The sequence below is a fragment of the Magnolia sinica genome, chromosome 12 (genome assembly GCF_029962835.1).
Source record: "Magnolia sinica isolate HGM2019 chromosome 12, MsV1, whole genome shotgun sequence".
NCBI lineage: Eukaryota > Viridiplantae > Streptophyta > Magnoliopsida > Magnoliales > Magnoliaceae > Magnolia > Magnolia sinica.
The window spans coordinates 52,491,763-52,510,382 of NC_080584.1; the positions used below are offsets into that span (position 1 = coordinate 52,491,763).

General features: G+C 38.9%; 1 protein-coding gene across 4 annotated transcripts in view; it reads left to right on the forward strand.

The window, feature by feature from the left end:
• Positions 1–18,620, forward strand: part of LOC131221378 (uncharacterized) — a 125,735-nt gene that overhangs the window by 99,379 nt on the left and 7,736 nt on the right. For 3 of the 4 annotated variants that reach the window (XM_058216628.1, XM_058216631.1, XM_058216630.1), the window contains exons 12-15: positions 2,644–2,691; positions 5,982–6,109; positions 6,219–6,378; positions 6,906–7,107. In XM_058216628.1, coding sequence (XP_058072611.1) covers positions 2,644–2,691; positions 5,982–6,109; positions 6,219–6,378; positions 6,906–7,107 — 538 coding nt within the window. The remainder of the gene's footprint in view (positions 1–2,643; positions 2,692–5,981; positions 6,110–6,218; positions 6,379–6,905; positions 7,108–18,620) is intronic. The other variant, XM_058216632.1, reaches the window with a different exon arrangement.

The following is an 18,620-nucleotide window of genomic DNA, read 5'->3' on the forward strand; positions in this document are numbered from 1 at the left end:
AATCCATTTGTTCTTCATGTTTTGCATGAAAAATCATGAAGTGTTTTGATATCGATATTCATTGGTTCTTCATATTCTCCATATTTTTTTTTCTCTCGAAATTTTCCTTTAACCAGTTGTCAATTGAGACTAATTTTGAAGTATTTAGGAGTATTTGATGAAATGATAATCACATACACTTGAATTTCAAAACTTAGAGTATAGGTAGTCCGATTTGGAGAAAATTGGGAAAAATTTAAAAGTTTCCCAATTTCTCCCAAATTGCGTGCAATATTTCACTCCAAACATGAAATCAAGCATGTATGAGGGATGATCTACTTATTTGTTAAGTCATCGTCAATTTTCGGAAAGTAAAAATCATTTTTAATAAATTTTTTTTTTTTTTTTCGAAATTTCCCTTCAAGCAGCTATCAATTAAGACTAATTTTGAAGTATTTAGGAGTGTTTGATGAAATGATCATCACATACACTCTAAATTTTATGTATTCAATTTGAATGTAGTTGCATTAGTTCAGTCAGATGGTGCATAGCTTATGACCCTATACAAAGGAAACCTATTATGCTCACTTCTTTTTTGAAATGTTATAATTTAAAAGTGTGTATTAAGCAAGGCGTTCAAAAACGGTAATGTTATGATAACTGTTATGATACGGGCTGTAACGGCCATTACAACCCCGTATCGGCCATTACGGCTGTTTTTTATTTTTTGAAAATTGTTGTTACCGGACCGTTACGGGGCCCTTACGGGACCGTTATACGGCCGTTTCAACCCCGTAACGCATGACGGTTATGACCGTTACCATTACGTAACCGATTTTGAATACCATGGTATTAAGGTCTTTTTTAACAATCCATGAAGTTTCATTGAAAAATTCAACCATTTTCCCTTCCCAAAAAGTGCGATAAATTACCTGATACAAATGATATATGCTGTGCGATAAATTACCCGATACAAATGATATATGCCGTGCGATAACCGATATGTAACTGTATCCCAAGGATGCGATACGTAACACGATACCGATATTTCAAACACTAATTGAGACAATGAACATGTATATCCATTCATCATCCCTAGAGAACCCCGATCCCAAATGACAACAAAGCCTCCAGAGGCATATTGTGCCCCTAGATTGTAGTTAGTTGCAGGATCCTGCACCAAAATTTGTTGCTTTTCATGCTTCGTGGAATTATAGTCTATATCACCCACATTCTCGACCACCCATAAAGTTTAGATCAATCAATCATGCTGATTTTTCAGCTTGGTCCCATGGACTGTGACAGTTTGGACTTTGGACGAATGTTTTATAGCCAGACCAGACCCAGACCTGTTTTGTCGGCACTTAGGTCCAACTGCTGGTCCAACTAGTCAGACCTGTCCCAACCCATTTCAGCATGGGAATATACTTAAGCTAGTGTGATTGTTTATTAACTATATACGCCTCCCCCCCCCACCCTTCCTTTCCTTTGTTGATTTGTGCCCTTCTAGTCTTTTATGTGATATTCTCTTTAGCTATGAAGTGATCCTTGATCAACCCCACATCTTTTAACAACCTAAATGATGTACCTTGATCAACCCCACATCTTTTAACAACCTAAATGATGTAAGACAAAGTGAAGGACAATTTCATGGACAGCCAGGATCTAAAGAAATTGGGCTAGAAAGTTTGATCCAAGGTCTAGCATGCGCTATAGCTTTCATATCCATAACTTTGCAAGTAGTTATCTGTTTTGCACATATAATTTGTCATTGGAAAGCTATTGACAAGCTCTATTTCCTGACCAATGCCAAAGGCAATTGGCCTCCAAATGGTTTCACAAAATTCAGTCATTCTAGGGCAAAAATAAGTTCAAGTCAAAATTTACTACTTTTAGTAAGTTATGGTTTTTGCTATTTTTAGTATGTGTTAGGGTATGAAGAATCCAGTTATTCTTAACACCTTTTTTGAGTCATGTGAAAGTTTAAGTGCATTTAGAAATCTTTTAATATTTTTTTGGAAGCTTACTATTTCAGAAAAGTTATGAGTTCAGGGTTTAGGGCTTGTATATGCCATGTCTTGCTTTGTAAAGAGACTTTTGTTCATATTTCTCAGTAATATTTTCTCCTTTAGAGTTGTTTGTTTTTATTTTTATTTTGCTTTATGGATTCAAAGTTCCTCGTGGTTTCGAGGTTTATCATAGAGGAAGAAGACAGTGACCTCTTCCTCCCTCTTCCACCATGCACCCTCTATGCCACTAAACAGTACCATCTTGTAATTCTATTGGGAAATTGTGGGTGAAGAAGTGATCCATCTTCACCACTCTTTCCTCAATATTGTTGCTCACTGTATCCTCGCTCTACTCCTTGGATTTTGTATTACAATTATTGTTTCTGAAAACATGTGATTTCATTATATTGGTTGCTATAAACTACTAGAAATGTTGTAACTATCACAAGAAACATGCTTATGATTCTTTCTGAAAGATCAACTGATCGGCTTACCTAAGTAGGGTGTGACTGCGCTTAGCATTTTCCTTTACCCTAGGAGTGACTGCACTTGGCATCCGTCGTTTCATAAACCTTCTACTGTGTTGTCATTATATGAATTCGATCAAGTTATAAACTTTTAGAAATACAATTATAACCTGTGAAAAATCTTGCAGAAGCCTATCATCGACAGACTTGCAGAAGCTTATGACAGCCCTGCAAAGGTAAGAAGAGCACCCCCCAATGGTCCATACCATGCTTTTATTGCCCATTTACTTACGAGGAGTAGAATGTGTTAACCTTTGAGCATAAAATGGAAATCTTACTAGTGTCAAGCCTTCTAGTAGAAAAAAAAGTTGTGCTATTACGTTCCTATTCTTCTATTCAGTATAGGATTTTCTGTCAACTTTCCCATATTAATGAGTTATGTGAGCTATCATCATCTCGTTGACTTTCTTCACTTTTCTGTTCTCCAATATATAGATACTAGATAATATATGATGGGGAACAGATCTGGAATCCATATTTGTTTCTGCCTTGGGACAATTCAGATCTGTACTTTCATTGATGTTTTCTAGCTTTCAACACTTGCAGCAAACTGTATGTTCACCACGAGCACTTTAATCTATCCATAAGTTCTATTTAATTGCTCCAAAAATTAGATGCAGAATATACGATAGGTTTTCCTTACAGGTACCATGACTAATATAACATAAAAGCACAAGTTTTGTTGTTCTTTCTTTGGGCCTCTCTCTCTCTCTCTCTCTCTCTCTCTCTCTCTCTCTCTCTCATACAAGCTACTATTTCTTGAGGTAATAGTTTCCTTTTGATGTTTTGTTAACCAATTAATTTTTTGTTCTTTGAAAAAACATTATTTGTTTGTTTAGATTGCTAGTGGTGGGGTTTTTTTTTTTTTTTGTGGCAATGATGTGAATATTCTTTTATAATTTCCTTTGTTTTAAGTTTTTGTTGTTTTATTTTAATTCTTAAGTTTATTTATTTGATTAAAATAATATTTTCTCATGCAGTATCCCCATGCCTAGATTTTTTTTTGAGTTCATAACACTTTAACACTTTGCACCCATGCCCTTTGTCAAGGTGACATTGCTTGAATAGCTTTGGTATCACGTGTTTCCTTTGCTGTGCTGGAAGTTGGTGATGAGGACCCACTAGGGTGTCCCGTATCCGTTACGATACGGCCGTATCGGCCGATACGTATCAGTAACGGTAGTGGCCGTTACGCGATACGGGGCCGTAACGCGGCACCCCCCAATTCTATAGCTATAACGGCCGTTACACCCCGTAATGGCCAATACTGCCTCGTAACGGTCATGGTGTAACGGTAAAAAAACGGCCCTTTTTGCTTTTTAAGGTATGTTTTTTTTACTTTTTTCTTCCAAACTCTTCCTGAATCATCCTATTGCTATTTTCGACCACTCTTAGCTTGATATTATAGATAAAAACAACTTATATTTAAGGATTTTCTTGATTCGAAGCTCCGTGGGCCATTTTCCATAAATTCGTCAAAAATAGGTATTTATATTTTTTATTCAATGTTTTGCTGTTTGCATGGTAGAATATAATGTGTTAAACATAATAAAAGATATCAATGACCATTTTACAGATTGTCGTTGTCATTTTATATTTTTATATATATTTTTTTTCATTTTTTTATATCTTTTTTTTTTTTTTTTTGTTGTTGTTGTTGTTGAAATTATGTTAAATCAGTATCAAATGGTTATAAATCCATTGGTTCTTCATGTTTTACATGAAAAATCATGGAGCTGAATCTTTGATTTCGATATCCATTGGTTCTTCAAGCTCTCCATATATATAATTTTTTGAAATTTTCCTTCAACCAGCTATCAATTGAGACTAATTTCGGAATATTTATGAGTATTTGATGAAATGATCATCACATACACTCTAATTTCGAAATTTGTGTGTAGGTGGTTTGATTTGGGGAAATTAGGGAAAACTCAAAATTTCCTCAATTTCTCCCAAATCGATTGCGATGTTGCGACATGAAATCAAGCATGTATGAGGGCTGGTCTACTGATTTGTTGAGTCCTTGTCAATTTTCGGAAAATAAAAATATTTTAATTAAAAATTATTAAAATATCATTTTTTTTCTTCAAAATTTCCCTTCAACCAATTGTCAATTGAGACCTATTTTGAAGTATTTAGGTGTCTTTGATGAATGATCATCACATATACTATAAATGTTATGCATTCAATTTGAATATAGTTGCATTAGTTTTGTTAGACAGCTCATAGCTTAGGACCCTGTAGAAAGGCAACCTATTATGTGCACTTCTTTTTTGAGATGTTATGATTTAAAAGTTTGTATTAAAGTCTTTTTTTTAACAATCCTTGAAGTTTCATTAAAAAATTCAACCATTTTCCCAATGTTATGTTTCCTAAAAAGTACGATAAATTACTCGATACAGATGATATATCCTATGCGATAATCGATACGTATCTGTATCCCAAGGATGCGATATGTAACACGATACCGATATTTCGAACACTATTGGCAACAAGCCCTCTCCACCAACTTCCTTTTTCTAGGTCGAAGTGCCAAACCCATTTCCCTAGAAGAGTGGAGTTGAAAGCCACCAAGTCCCGAATTTAGGCACCTCCTTTGGTAATAGTTTGCAAACTTCAGACCAACCGAGAAGGTGGAATTTATGCCCCTCAGAGTTACCTTTCCACAGGAAATCTCACCTGTGCGTATCAATCCTCAACCAAACTGATTTGTGGCACCGGAATAGAGAGAGTAGGTTGGAAGATTAGAAAGGGAAGCTTTGACCAGGGTGAGACGCCCTCGAGGAACAGATAATGGCATTTCCAGGAGGGATGGTTCGACTTGATCGTGGAAGTATGTTTTAGCCTTCTCCAGATTCTTTGGTGTCTATTCGAATTTTGTGGCTGAAATTGGAGCCTTATTAATAGGCTTATTGATTTGGCAAGGGAATGATGTTGATAAGATTTATGGTTGAATCGGACACGAAGGTGATCATGGAATATTAGTGGGAGAAACAAGTTGTTCCTTCATCTTTCCGGTATCTGTGGGTGCAAATAGAAGATATTAGAAAAATTATTCATGCCAAGATTGTTCATGCTTTTCGTTCCGTGAAGTTAATCAGATTGTGGATTCCTTGCCCAATAATGTTTGTGACTCTTCTCAAGATTTTGAATTTAATCAGAAGTCATCTCTGTCAGTTTATGTGAACAATGTTGTTTCATGGGGGATAGGATGGGGCTTCCCAGTATGTGGATCAAATTAAATTTTCGTATTCTTTGTTTTTGTCCCATTTGTCTGTCTGAGGGTGAGGCTTTATATCCCCTTTGTTATGATGAATTTTGATTATTTGCAATTAATAAATTTATAAGGCCAGCTGTCCCTGCCATTTGATTAATACTCATGCACATGTAATGCAATACCAAAATTTCAATTTGGAATAGCCTTTTGCTTTAGAAGTTGATTCTGATAAACAATTTTATTCTATAGACAGAGTTGGCATTACAGCTATGTTGGGCCATTGGGGAGCATGGAGGTGGAGGCATATCACACAGGGATGCAGCTCGAGAACTTTTTGAGAGTTTAGAATTACTTCTATACGAGAATCTTTCATCTAGGTTGGCATTAAAATAATCCCATGCTGAATAGGTTTTTCTAAGCTTGCTCGATGTTAAATTTGACTCTTTTTGATGTTTTTCTTTTCTTTTTTCTTTATTCCTTTTGAAGTCGTTTAGGCTTAAGCCAGGAATCAGCTCTGAGCACAGATGCTACAGCCTTTAGAAAATCATCGCAGGCTAGGCTGCTATGTTTCGTAGTGACAGCTATTGCAAAGCTTGCTACATGCCACCGTGAATTACTTCCAAGGGCCCGCGTATCCTTGGCCAAGGTTTTCCCTTTGCTAGCCATTTACAAACTTTATGTTTCTCAACAGCTAACATGTCACTGTATATAAAGGTATCTTTTGATCCTCGATCTGAGGACGTGTATGGTATCCTCAGGTCCATTGTTTAAGTGTGGCCCATGATTGATTGGTCCAGAGGAAGATGGTGCACTTCCTCTCCATTCACATGCACATACGCACACAAAAAAAAAAACAAAAAAGGAAAGAATCCTCAATGGGAGACTCCAAATCTTCCAGCTGGTAGCCTGCAAATAGACATTTCAGATGAGAAATACAAAAATCTTCCACATTTGACTGAAACCAGAGTTTAAATGGCTAAGATCTTCCAGTCTTTGGACTTGTGGTCCATCCATGTTGGATGCTACCAGAGTAATGGTCTGGATTACTACATTGTGGACTCTGCATGGATAAAATAAAAACCTGGGAACATTCTGCATATCCTCAAATCTAGCATGACATATGTATCCTCCAAAAACCTAGTCAAGATGACTTATATTGGATTTGTGTGACAGGTGGCCCGATCACAAAGCTCAGACATGAGGGTTTGGAGGCGTGCTCGTGACTATTTGGGATTAATGAATGAACCAGCAATCTCCTTGTCAGTCCTGGGAGCTTCAAGTGGGAGCCACCCAAGCCCTGGCACCGTCAACTGGAGTGAAGGAGGCTCAAAGATGATTGCTCATATTCCATTTTACATCCTAGCCGAACAAGAAGGTAAAGATTCCCGTTATTCTTTTTCTCTTGTCAGCCAGGGTGTTTCAAGTGGAATGGAATGATTCTCATTGAATTTTTGTGCCCACATTTTGGATTCAAATGCAATAAAAATGATCTTAGCAAGTGTGCAATTTATATTTTCATTAGATTTTTAAGATGCCTCTTGCACTCTTTTTTCTTTAGGAGTTTTGCTGATAGGGCTGGCAATTGGCCATATTGACCTGCAGACCAACCAATCTGACCTGCTTAAACGATGGGCTCGGGTTAAATTTGTCAGGTTTTGGGTCAGGCTGGATAATAAATGTGGTCAATTAGGTAAATGGATGGTATCGGGTTGACCTTGGTCCAACCTGACCCACACATGTAGTATACATTTGTACATAAAAGTAATATACACAAGTGTGTTTGCTTTACTAGTAGAGATGTGCACAGGTACACATGATCTTGGGTTTGAGCCTGCTGAGTTCAATTCTCTGTGTTTCAGCTTGAGCTTGGGCTGGGGCTAAAGAATTAGCTCCCAGATCAGCTCCAATAATCTCATTTTGGGTCAGGGGTTGGGATCACACATGAATTATTCATCCATTTGGTAAACAGGCCGAGATATGGCTGACCCTCACCAGACCCATTGCCTCCCATATTTGAGAAGACCATAGATACCCATGGATTTATATAGCAGTTTTGGAATGTGACTCGTTGGGGACCAAAACCAGTAACTCACCCTAACTTATTCCGTCTTGGTCCCATTTCAGTCACATTTCCTTCTAGTGACTTGTTTCACTGCAGATCAAAACCAGTACAAGTCAGAGAAGTTGTACTGGATGCTATTTGAAAACATGCATGCACCTCCATATGCAGCCAGATGCGCCAACCACCAACTTGGCACTTGCATGGGACGGCCAAACCTGCACCATGTGGGCTCCACTGTGTAGATGATTTTTGCTGATAATCAACTCGGTCAACTCATTGGGTGGTCAACACGTGTTGATGTAGGACACATGATTTAATGCTTGCATGCAACGTGGAGATTATCAAAGAGTCCATAAAGTAATTCAATTAACAAAAGATGCAAACCTACCAATTAATTAAGAGTAAACAATACTAAATAAAATCTGATTTAACCTAAATCACGTGCCCGCATGCTAAGAAATCACATAAATTAATTAAAACTAGGACTGATGGAATGATAGAACTTCCAATTTAGCATAGGCACATTCCACACTCAATGGATAAATTTTTAGGTTTTATGATTAGGGTTAGGAAAGGGAAAAATCTGAAATTAGGAAAATTAGGGTTAATGGGAATGGGAGATTTTGGAATTAGGGTTTTTAAAAATTGGTGAAAAGAAGAAATTGATGATCTAAGGTTTAGAAGGTTGTAATTGGAAGGAAAAGAGGAAGAGAGAGGAAAGATGTAAGAAGAATAATACCTTTCGAATGTAAGGAAGAGGAAGGATGTATCTTGGGGAATCCACCACCAAACAAGTTTGTACTCTTCCACGATTCAATTGGAAGAGATTTTTTTTTTTTTAAATTTTTTAAATCGGGTTGGAACTTCACCCCCCCCCCCCTCCCCTTGTGCTTTTATAATTAAAAATTCAGAATTAAAATTCAGCATAATTACAACTATGCGACTCACTTAAGTGAAGTGGTCCATCATCCAAAATAAGAAAAGTAAAATATTTATTATCAATCTAAACCATCAAATAACTCATAAAAATAACAAAAAATATAAAGAAAGCAATATAATAGTCCAAGGGGCCCAGATCTAAAAGATCTGGTGGCCCAATGGCCTAATTGATAAGATCCAACGGTCGGATTGACACGAAATATAAATCGTATGACTAAAATGATCTCTTAAGCAGCCCACATGCATCATCCCAAGATGGGGTCTTCCTGATGCACATCCAATGCATGTGGGGTCTTTAAAATGACCCGGTAGGCCCCATTTGGAACTCGTCTCCTATCCACAAAGAAAGCTGCGCTAATGTAGGTAGTCTCCATCTCTAGTACTCTCGAATAAGTCATCTGATGTCCCCGTCAATTCCCTTCTGCTGAGGAGATTTCGCCTCTGGCGAAATAAAGCTGCAGTGATGCTCGAGGAGATCCGGGTCTTATCGCTGAAGTGTTGCCTCTGTGATCCACGTACTGTCTAATTTTAGTCTGCCATTCCATTTGACAAGGTACTCCTGGTAACCGCCATGTTGCATGGAAACCACTTCTTCATCTAAGATATCCTCCCATCTCTTCTCTTCTCATAGGTATGGATGGTGCAGATGGTAAAGGTTGAGAATAGGGGTCAAGTGATGGCCATGGGCTTTGGGACAGGTCAGGGGTATTGTCATCAAAGTTCATGTGAGGGTGAGAGGAACCTTCATGAAACAGTATAAGATCTTCCACATTAAATGTGGAACTGATACCCATGTTAGGTGGAAGATCTATCAAGTAAGCATTCAAACCCAATCTTTTTAAGATTTTATATGGTCCACCGCTACGGGCTTGTAATTTTTTTATGGTTCTCTGTGGAAACCTTTTTGGACATATTTTAATCATGACTTCATCACCCATAACAAACTCTTTAAACCTATGGTGTGAGTCAGCAATCATTTTGTATGTTTCATTACTTATATTGATTCTTTTTCTAATCTCCACATGCAAGTCATGCATATGTTGTGTAGATGCATGTGCAAACTTTGAAGGCCTATAGAACACAGACATGGATATGCAATCTATAGGGGTCCTAGGCTCATCTTCTTGTCTTTTCAAATTCACTTCCTCCCCAGGACTCATTTGATCGTGATGAAGGTTTGGTAGAGTCAATGCGTGAATGTCTCGCACGGGTGTAAGCTCATCCGGTATATCCTTTGGAATAACAACATTGGCCTCCTCCAATACTGGACTCACCTCAGATGGTTACTCTACACTACCCTCAGGTGGCATCTCCATAATAACCTTAGGTGTGACCTCACTTACGACGTGAGCATACAATGTCAAATCAGTTTTAGTCTCTCTTTCAGACTCTTTGGCATTAACTATAGGAAGAGACTCAAGCTGGAGTTTCATCACACCTTCAGTACCATATTTCTTGACGTTCTCCATCTCCAAGGTGCTTTTGGGCTGGAAAGGCTTCAAGACAATCCTTTTGCCTCCATATAGAAACAAACACGTATTCGAGTGACCGAATAGCGTTGCATCCTTGTCATATAACCAAGGCCTACCCAAAATGATGTGGCCTATATCCATAGGCAAAACATCACACCACAATGTGTTTGTATAAGAACAAAACTAGATGGGAATGAGACAACACTGAGAAACTAGAATTGAAGATGCGTCAACCCATGAGACTCGATAGGGCTGAGGGTGAGGAACGACTACCATATCTAAGCGGTCCACGGTGCGAGCAGATACCACATTGATGCACCTGCCACTATCAATGATCACCTTGCAGTTTTTGCCACCACACTTGGCATAAGTGTGGAAAATTAAATTCTTAAGCCAATCATCACTTTCTACAATTTGGCTTAAGGCGTGGCTAATAATTGCAAGTGGCAGAGTCTCAACTCCTTCAATTTGATCCCCGGCTTGTGATTGGACATCTTCCCCAGTATTGGGGTTCGCCTGAAGGGAGGCTTCAAGTAGATTTATACACGCATTGGTCATAGTCAATTGAATCGTGGTGGTCTTATTGTGTGGTTTAATAGCCATCAGACGATTGTTGATAGCGTTAAGGGCCATGGTAATTTGTTCTAGACTCATTGTGGGATGTGGGCTAAAACCACGTCTTGAACGAGTGGGCATACACAAGGACACTCTAAAGGAAACCCTAGGTCCTAGGACAATGTAATGACAATGATAGTCCTAACCTAGAGAACATGCTAGACACACTAACCAGAAAATTTAGCAAGTCGCTATCCTCAAAATCGATAGTAATCCGAGAGTACCGAACTGAAAATTCAACATGAGTGTAATCCGAAAATTACAAGCTGAAAATTCAGCAATGTGACAACTTGAAATTACTATGCCGAAATTTCAGCAATGGTATAAGTGGGGCCGTGAACTGAAAATTCAGCAATAAGATACTCCAACAAAAATTCAGCAATTAGATACTCCAACAAAAATTCAGCAATATGATCCTATATGCAATCCATACTCTACTAACCCTAGATGTGACTCTAACGTGGATGCAACACAAAAATCCTATGCTAAACCTATGGGCTCTGATACCAAATTCGATGCAGGACACATGATTTAATGCTAGCATGCAACGTGAAAATTATGAAAGAGTTTATAAAGTAATTCAATTAACAAAAGATGCTAACCTACCAATTAATTAAGAGTAAACATGATGGGGACATCATATGCACACGCACACGCACACCGCCCCCCTACGCATGTACATACACAGAAGGAGGGCCCCACCATCAATCTGGCTCGATGACGACGTCCAGAGAAGGCCTCCTACCTAGAAGACGAAGTTTTGATTCAAAAGGGTAGGCCCGATAGTCAAGAAAAGCCCATCATGGGATCTCATGATCGTGGCCCACTCGTCGGATTGATGTCATATTTTAGGTTTTGCTTATTGTTATTATTTAGAACATCGTGAACGCTTTAGATTTTTTTGTTTGGTTTTTATTTTAGTTTACTTCACCGCCAAGTAATAGGTTGCGCACATGGTACGAGTTTTGGGGTATAGGATTTTCCCTATAAATAGGCACCCCCTGTAGTTCTTTTCATTCATTTAAGTTTAATAAAAATTCCTGCTTTATTTTTCTGCTCTCTTCGTGAGTTGTGGAAGGATTCAAAAGTGCGTGCGAAGCCCTCCCTTCTTCGAAGGGCTAACTACCGTAGTGCATAGCCACATCTATCCCCATCCGCCTCTACCCTCTTCCATCCATTTCTTTCATCTTCTATCATCATTATTGCTTTGAATTTTCCAGCTTTTGCAGCTATTCATCCCCCTACAGCCAGTTTCCAAAATTTGGACCTGTAGGAGGGCTGAAACTTCGGCGGAACACTACGCCTCAACCTTATGTCGGATTGTTGTCAAACTTGGAGGGATTGGAGGTCTCCCCTGGGCGACCAAGGCTTAGGTGTCACTTTGGGGAGGCGAGCTTCCATCACACGTGCAGCCAGCCCACATGCGCACGTGCGTCAGCCCCAGGTCACCATCTGCACGCGGGAGCTTTCTCCGAGTCAGGTTTTTCTCTTTTAATTCATATTTCCTAAACCCTAGCCTTAGTTTGTATTAGTCCTAATTTATTTGTCCCTTTTTTTCACCCTAGGGTTCCTTGAATTGAAATTGGGGAATCCCTTGGATTAGAGACTGATTTTTATGCATGTGTGGTTGATTTCTATTTCCCTTTGACATCGTTTGCTTTATAATTTTTATTGGTCCAGTCCTAGCCTATGTCGGCCTGGACCCGCATAGATTCCCATTTTTAATTGAATGATTTGGATTGTCATGTGGGATGTGGAATTTGTGTAACTGTTTCTGAATTGGTATGATCTAAGCCTGAATTCTTGCATCTCGTACTTAAATTTCATGTCCTGCATTAAATTTATGTGGGGGCATTTTCACAACGGGCTCGAGTGGGGTGGCCTGTGAGATGCAGGGGCACACTCAGGGTGGGCGGCCTGTGTGAGGCAGGTGGCTCGTGTGATGCGGGCCCCACCTGTGTGACTCGGGTGGCTCGTGTGAGGCGGTACCCATGTGATTTGGGGCCCACGAGAGAGGAGGGGGGGTCGACCGAGGGCCTAACCCATGAGACGTGGGGCCTGGTCAATCAGATAAAGGGATTAATTCACCAGACTCTAACGGTTCGAGCTTTTAGAGCAAGTGGTTAATTGTCCTACATCAAAACAATAGGAAATAAAATCTAATTTAACCTAAATCACATGCCCGCAAGCTAATAAATCACATAAGTCAATTAAAACTAGGACCGATAGAAGGATAAAACTTCCAATTTAGCATGGGCACGTTCCACACTCAATGGATAGATTTTTAGGTTTTATGATTAAGGTTAGGAAAGGGGAAAATCTGAAATTAGGAAAATTAGGGTTCATGAGAATTGAGGACTTTGGAATTAGGGTTTTTTAAAATTGGAAAAAATAAAAAATTGATAATCTAGGGTTTAGAAGGTTGTAATGGGAAGGAAAAGAGGAAGACAAGAGAAGAAGAAGAATACCTTTCGGAGAAGAGAGATGAAGGATATAAGAAGAATAATACCTTTCGAAGATGAAGAAGAGGAAGAATGTACCTTGGGGAATCCACCACCAAACAAGTTTGTACCCTTCCACGATACGGAAAATTCCTTCACACGAGAGCTTCTCTCTTCTTTTTTTCTTCTCAAATCTCCATGAGGGTTGGAACTTCACCCCCCCTGTGCTTTTATAATTAAAAATTCAAAATTAAAATTTAGCATAATTACAACTACATCACTCACTTAAGTGAAGTGGCCCATCATCCAAAATAAGAAAACTAAAATATTTATTATCAATTTAAACCATCAAATAACTCCTAAAAATAACAAAAAAATATAAAGAAAGCAATATCATAGTCCAAGGGGCCTAGATTTGAAAGATCTGGTGGCCCAATGGCCTGATCGACAAGATCCAATGGTCGGATTGACACGAAATATAAATCGTACGACTAAAATGATCTCCTAAGAAACCCACATGCATCATCCCAAGGTGGGGTCTTCCTGATGCATGACCAATGCATGTGGGGTCTTCAGAATGGCCTGACGGGCCCCATCTGGAACTTGTCTCCCATCCATAAAGAAAGCTACGTTGATGTGGGTGGTCGTATCCATCTCTGGTACACCCGAATAGGTCCTCTGATGTCCCCATCACGTGTGTAAGCAATTTTAAAGTTTAAATTGCAAATGGTCCACAAGAACGTCAACTGACCTGACATATCGGCCCTGCCTGGTCCTTGGACTGTCCTATTCATGGTGGGCTTTGATGCATGGTCCAATTCTCCTACACGTGCTATGTTGGCATTTCTTCCTGGGTGTAGAAATGCTTGTGGATAGGCTAAATACTCATCTTTTTGTGGTGATGGGTGATACTCTTTATGCTTCTGCATATGTTGATAATGATGAGAACTCTTAAGACAGTTACTGCAAAAAATTGTTTCAGTAAATCTTTTGAATGAGTTTTTATAATTGCTTGATTTTAAAATGTGTGTGAAATTTGTAAAGCTACACCATTTATAGTTTATTATTGTCTAATATTTATGCTCTTTACATTGTCATCGAAGATAATCTTATTATTCTGCATTAGAAACTGTAGCAATCTTGTTTTACATATGTATTTAATGGTAATTTCTTTAGGCCTTGTTTGGTTGCGACTTGAAAATAATTTCATCTCATTTTAGCCAACAACAATTTATGTATTAGAGATCATTTATATAAAATTTGGGTTATTAAGTTTATTTTAAATCCTTTCAGATATCTTAAATACATAATCCTCGTTAACTAAAAGGATTTGAACTCATTTTTACGTGCGAACAAAAAAGGCCTTAGATTATGATGTTATTGGCATTATAATGTGGGCTAAACACCATAGTAGTTCTCTAAAATATTAATGGATGGTAGATATGCAAACAACTCTATGAAAGAGATGTAGCTACTTGAGTTCTAATCATTGATTAATCAGATGTATTCTTCCCTAGTAAAATATATCATTCACTATTATGCAATTGACAACATGAAAAATTAACTAACCAATGCAAATAACATTGTACTTGATTTATCAAAGAGTTCATCATCTTCATCATCTTCATCATCATCAAGCCTCCCAACTAATTTGGATCAGCTACATGAATCCTGTGTTGCCATTCCACTCCAAAGACCATATCCTTAGTTAAATGATCATTAAGTCTTCTACCACAGCCCCATTGTCCTTCTGGACCTTCCCCTTGCCCTTTTAGAGGCTTCAACTTGAACCATACCACTCCTAACGGTTCTTGGTCTCCATTAGAGTTGTACACGAGTCGAGCTAGCTTGAGAAACTCACTCGAATTGACTCGTTTGAGCTCGTTTCGACTCAACTCGCAAAAAGGTTCGGATCAGGCCAAGCACCGATAACTGTAGCTCGAATAAAATCGAGTCAAGTTCGAGCTTAGTCAGGCTCGAATCGACTCAACGCGAAATAGAGCTCGTGTGTGTGTGTGTGTGTGTGTGCGCGCGCGCGCGCGCGCGCGTGTGTGTGTATATATATAGAGTCATGCTCCCCTGCGCACCTACGCACATGCGCACCTTTGTACACGTGTCATGGGTGTCTAATCTGAACGGTCCATGTGATGCAGAATCCCATGAAACCCCATGTGGCAAATTTTCACCCTGATCTAAAATTCTGGTGGGCCATAGCAAATAGAAATGCAAATCAAGGGAGGAAACTGTTTTCATTTTTCATGGCCCATCAAAGTTTTAGATCAAAGTAAAACTTGGTCCCAGGGGGTTTCACGAGGTGCTGCTTCACATGAACGGTTCAGATTTTGGATCCACATCACGTATGATGGGTTCTCAAAAAAGTTCGTATGTAGTACGTACGAACTGGTTCGCAGGTGAGCGTTTCCGTGTATGTGTGTGTGTGTGTATATACCCCTTCACTTTCCCCCTCTTTTCTTTTCGTTTTACTACTACCGGAGCCGAGTGTGACTATGCGAGTGAGTGGAAATCTGGCAGACCCCACTACACAATGAGCCGAGCGGTCCGACTTCCGAGCGGACTAATGCTTGTGATCCCACCTCTCTCTCTCTCTCTCAGTCTCTCTTCTCTCTACTCTCTATTCTTCTTCAATCCTTATTCCTTCAAGCCAAGTAAGGTAATAATATTTCTATTTTTTCCCCCCTTTCATGATGCAATCGAGTTGGGTCAGGGTTGCGTTGGGTGGGGTCAGGGTTTAGGTTGGGTTGCGTCAGGTTGGGTCAGCATCGGGTTAGGTCAGGGTTGGGTCAACATCAGGTTGGGTCAAGGTGGGTTGGGTTGCGTCGGGTTGGGTCAGGGTGTGGGTTGAGTTGCGTTGGGTTGGGTTGCGTCAGATTTGTGTTTTATTAAAGTAATTTACTTGGATTAAAGTAATTGATTTGTGTTTTATTAAAGTAATTTACTTAGATTGGATTTGATTCTCGATTACTTTAAGTTATTGATTTGTGTTTTTATTAAAGTAATTTGCTTGGATTGGATATGATTCTTGATTACTTGAATGTGAAGAAAAGTGAGGAGGAGGTAACAGTTGCTCACTTAAGGACTAACTAATGCACATTCATATGGGCTCAAACTTAGGCCTAAACTAAACCCAATAAACTACCAAAGCCCAAACAAGCCCAAGGCCCAAAACATGTGAACCCACAATACCTTTAACACTCCTCCTCAAGCTGGAGTCATAAATGTCAAGCTTGGATACAAACTTTAAGAATTGAGACCTTCCAAGAGCTTTGGTAATAGATCTACAACTTGATCATGGGAGAGTAGATAACAGAGTTCTATTTCCTTCTGAGAGACCTTACTCGAATGCAGTGATAATCGACTTCAATATGTTTTGTTCTCTCATAGAACACTAGCTTCGAATGCAGTGATAATCGACTTCAATATGCTTTGTTCTCTCATAGAACACTAGCTTTGAATGCAGTGATAATCGACTTCAATATGCTTCGTTCTCTCATAGAACACTAGCTTGTTGGTAATGTGGATGACAACTTGATTGTCACAACAGAGAGGCATTGGACCTTGGACGACAAATCCCAATTCTTCAAGGAGGGATTTAAGTCAAATAAGCTCGCAAGTGATGTTGGCCATTAATCTATATTCCGCCTCAACACTTGACCTGGGGCTGGGAACCACATTCTCCTTCTTACTTTCCAATTAACCATGTTTTCGCCAAGGAAGGTACAATTACATATTGTTGACCGCCTATCATATCTCGACCTCGCATAATCTGCATTTGAGCAACTAGCTATCTAGAGATGGCCATGCGACAGCAAACAAGGCAAGAGCGATCTTCTTATCATATTGGTGTCTTACCCGATGTAAACCCATCTACACTTAACTGGTGTCTTACTCGATGTAAACCCATCTACACTTAACTGGTGTCTTACCCGATGGTAGATCAGTTAGTTCTCACGTATTATTCAAATACATGGCAATCATCTCCTCATCCATAGCTCCTTTTCAAATTTTGTTCAACAATGCATCCTAAATGGACTTTGGAATAGAGACAGTAGACAAGGCAAGAGCAAGCTTCTGATAATTTGTGGACAAGTGCTTAAAAGTAACAATTAGAGATTGGATAAGAGGCACATGAACAACCTTTTTGAATTGTAATGGGGAGATCATTGACACCATCTCTAGACTTAGAAATAGGGAGAACCTCATTAGGAGCAGAAGCCAATGGTGTGGATTGAGAGGGAATAGTATGTGATGCTTGGTCATTTCTCATATTTGTATAATATATCTTCGTGTGATCCTTCTAGGAAGGTAGTTTCTCAACATCAAAATCCGGTTGGAAAATATTTAGTAACAGAACCTCCACAACCACCACTTCTGCAACACATCCAATTTGACCATAGAATATGACATGAAGGTAACATCAACTAATGCAAAGTGTTTTTTAAGAGAAGGACAATAGCATATAACCTTTTAGAGTACGAGAATATTAAAAAAAATACAATTTCACAAAACGAGGTGCAAGTTTATCTTGACCATACTCAAGCAAATGGACAGAACAAGTACAACCAAACACTTTGGGGGAATAAAAAAAACTGGCTGATCAGGAAATAATAACAAGAATGGTGTTTTACCATCTAAAACTGACAAGGGTATCTTGTTTATCAAATGACATGCAATAAGAACTGCATCACCCCAATAAGATTGTGAAACATTCATTTCTAACAACAAAGCACGAGTAACATCAATTGGATGTTGATTCTTGCACTCAGTCACCCCATTCTGTTGAGGTGTATAAGCACAGGAAGTCTGATGGATAGTACCGTGATTTTGTAGTTCTTTTTGAAAGTCTTGAGCAATAAACTCTAAAGCATTACTAGATCTAAACATACACAAATTTGTGCCAAACTGAGTATTTGTTTCATTGTAAAAATTCTAAAACATATGAAAGAAATCTGACTTATGTTTCTTGAGATATAACCACACCATCCTAGAAAAATCAACAATAAAGAGAACGAAGTACCTAAAACCTAACAAGCTCGAAACATGAGCTGATCCCCATACATCGCAATGAACTATTTTAAATTAACAATACTCCTAGTATCAACCCTAGATGGAAATGAGATTTATGATGATTACTTAGCTGACATGTTTCACATTCTAAATTCAACGTCTTTGAAAGATGGAAAAAGAATAATTTCTGGAGAGATGGATGACCCAAGCGATGATGCCACCGGATTGCTAGATTCTCAAGAAGCATGGTAGCACCGACTGATTTTCTCTCCAAATAATGCAAACTATTCTTTTCACGACCTCCACCAATCATCCTGCCTGTCTTGAGGTCTTG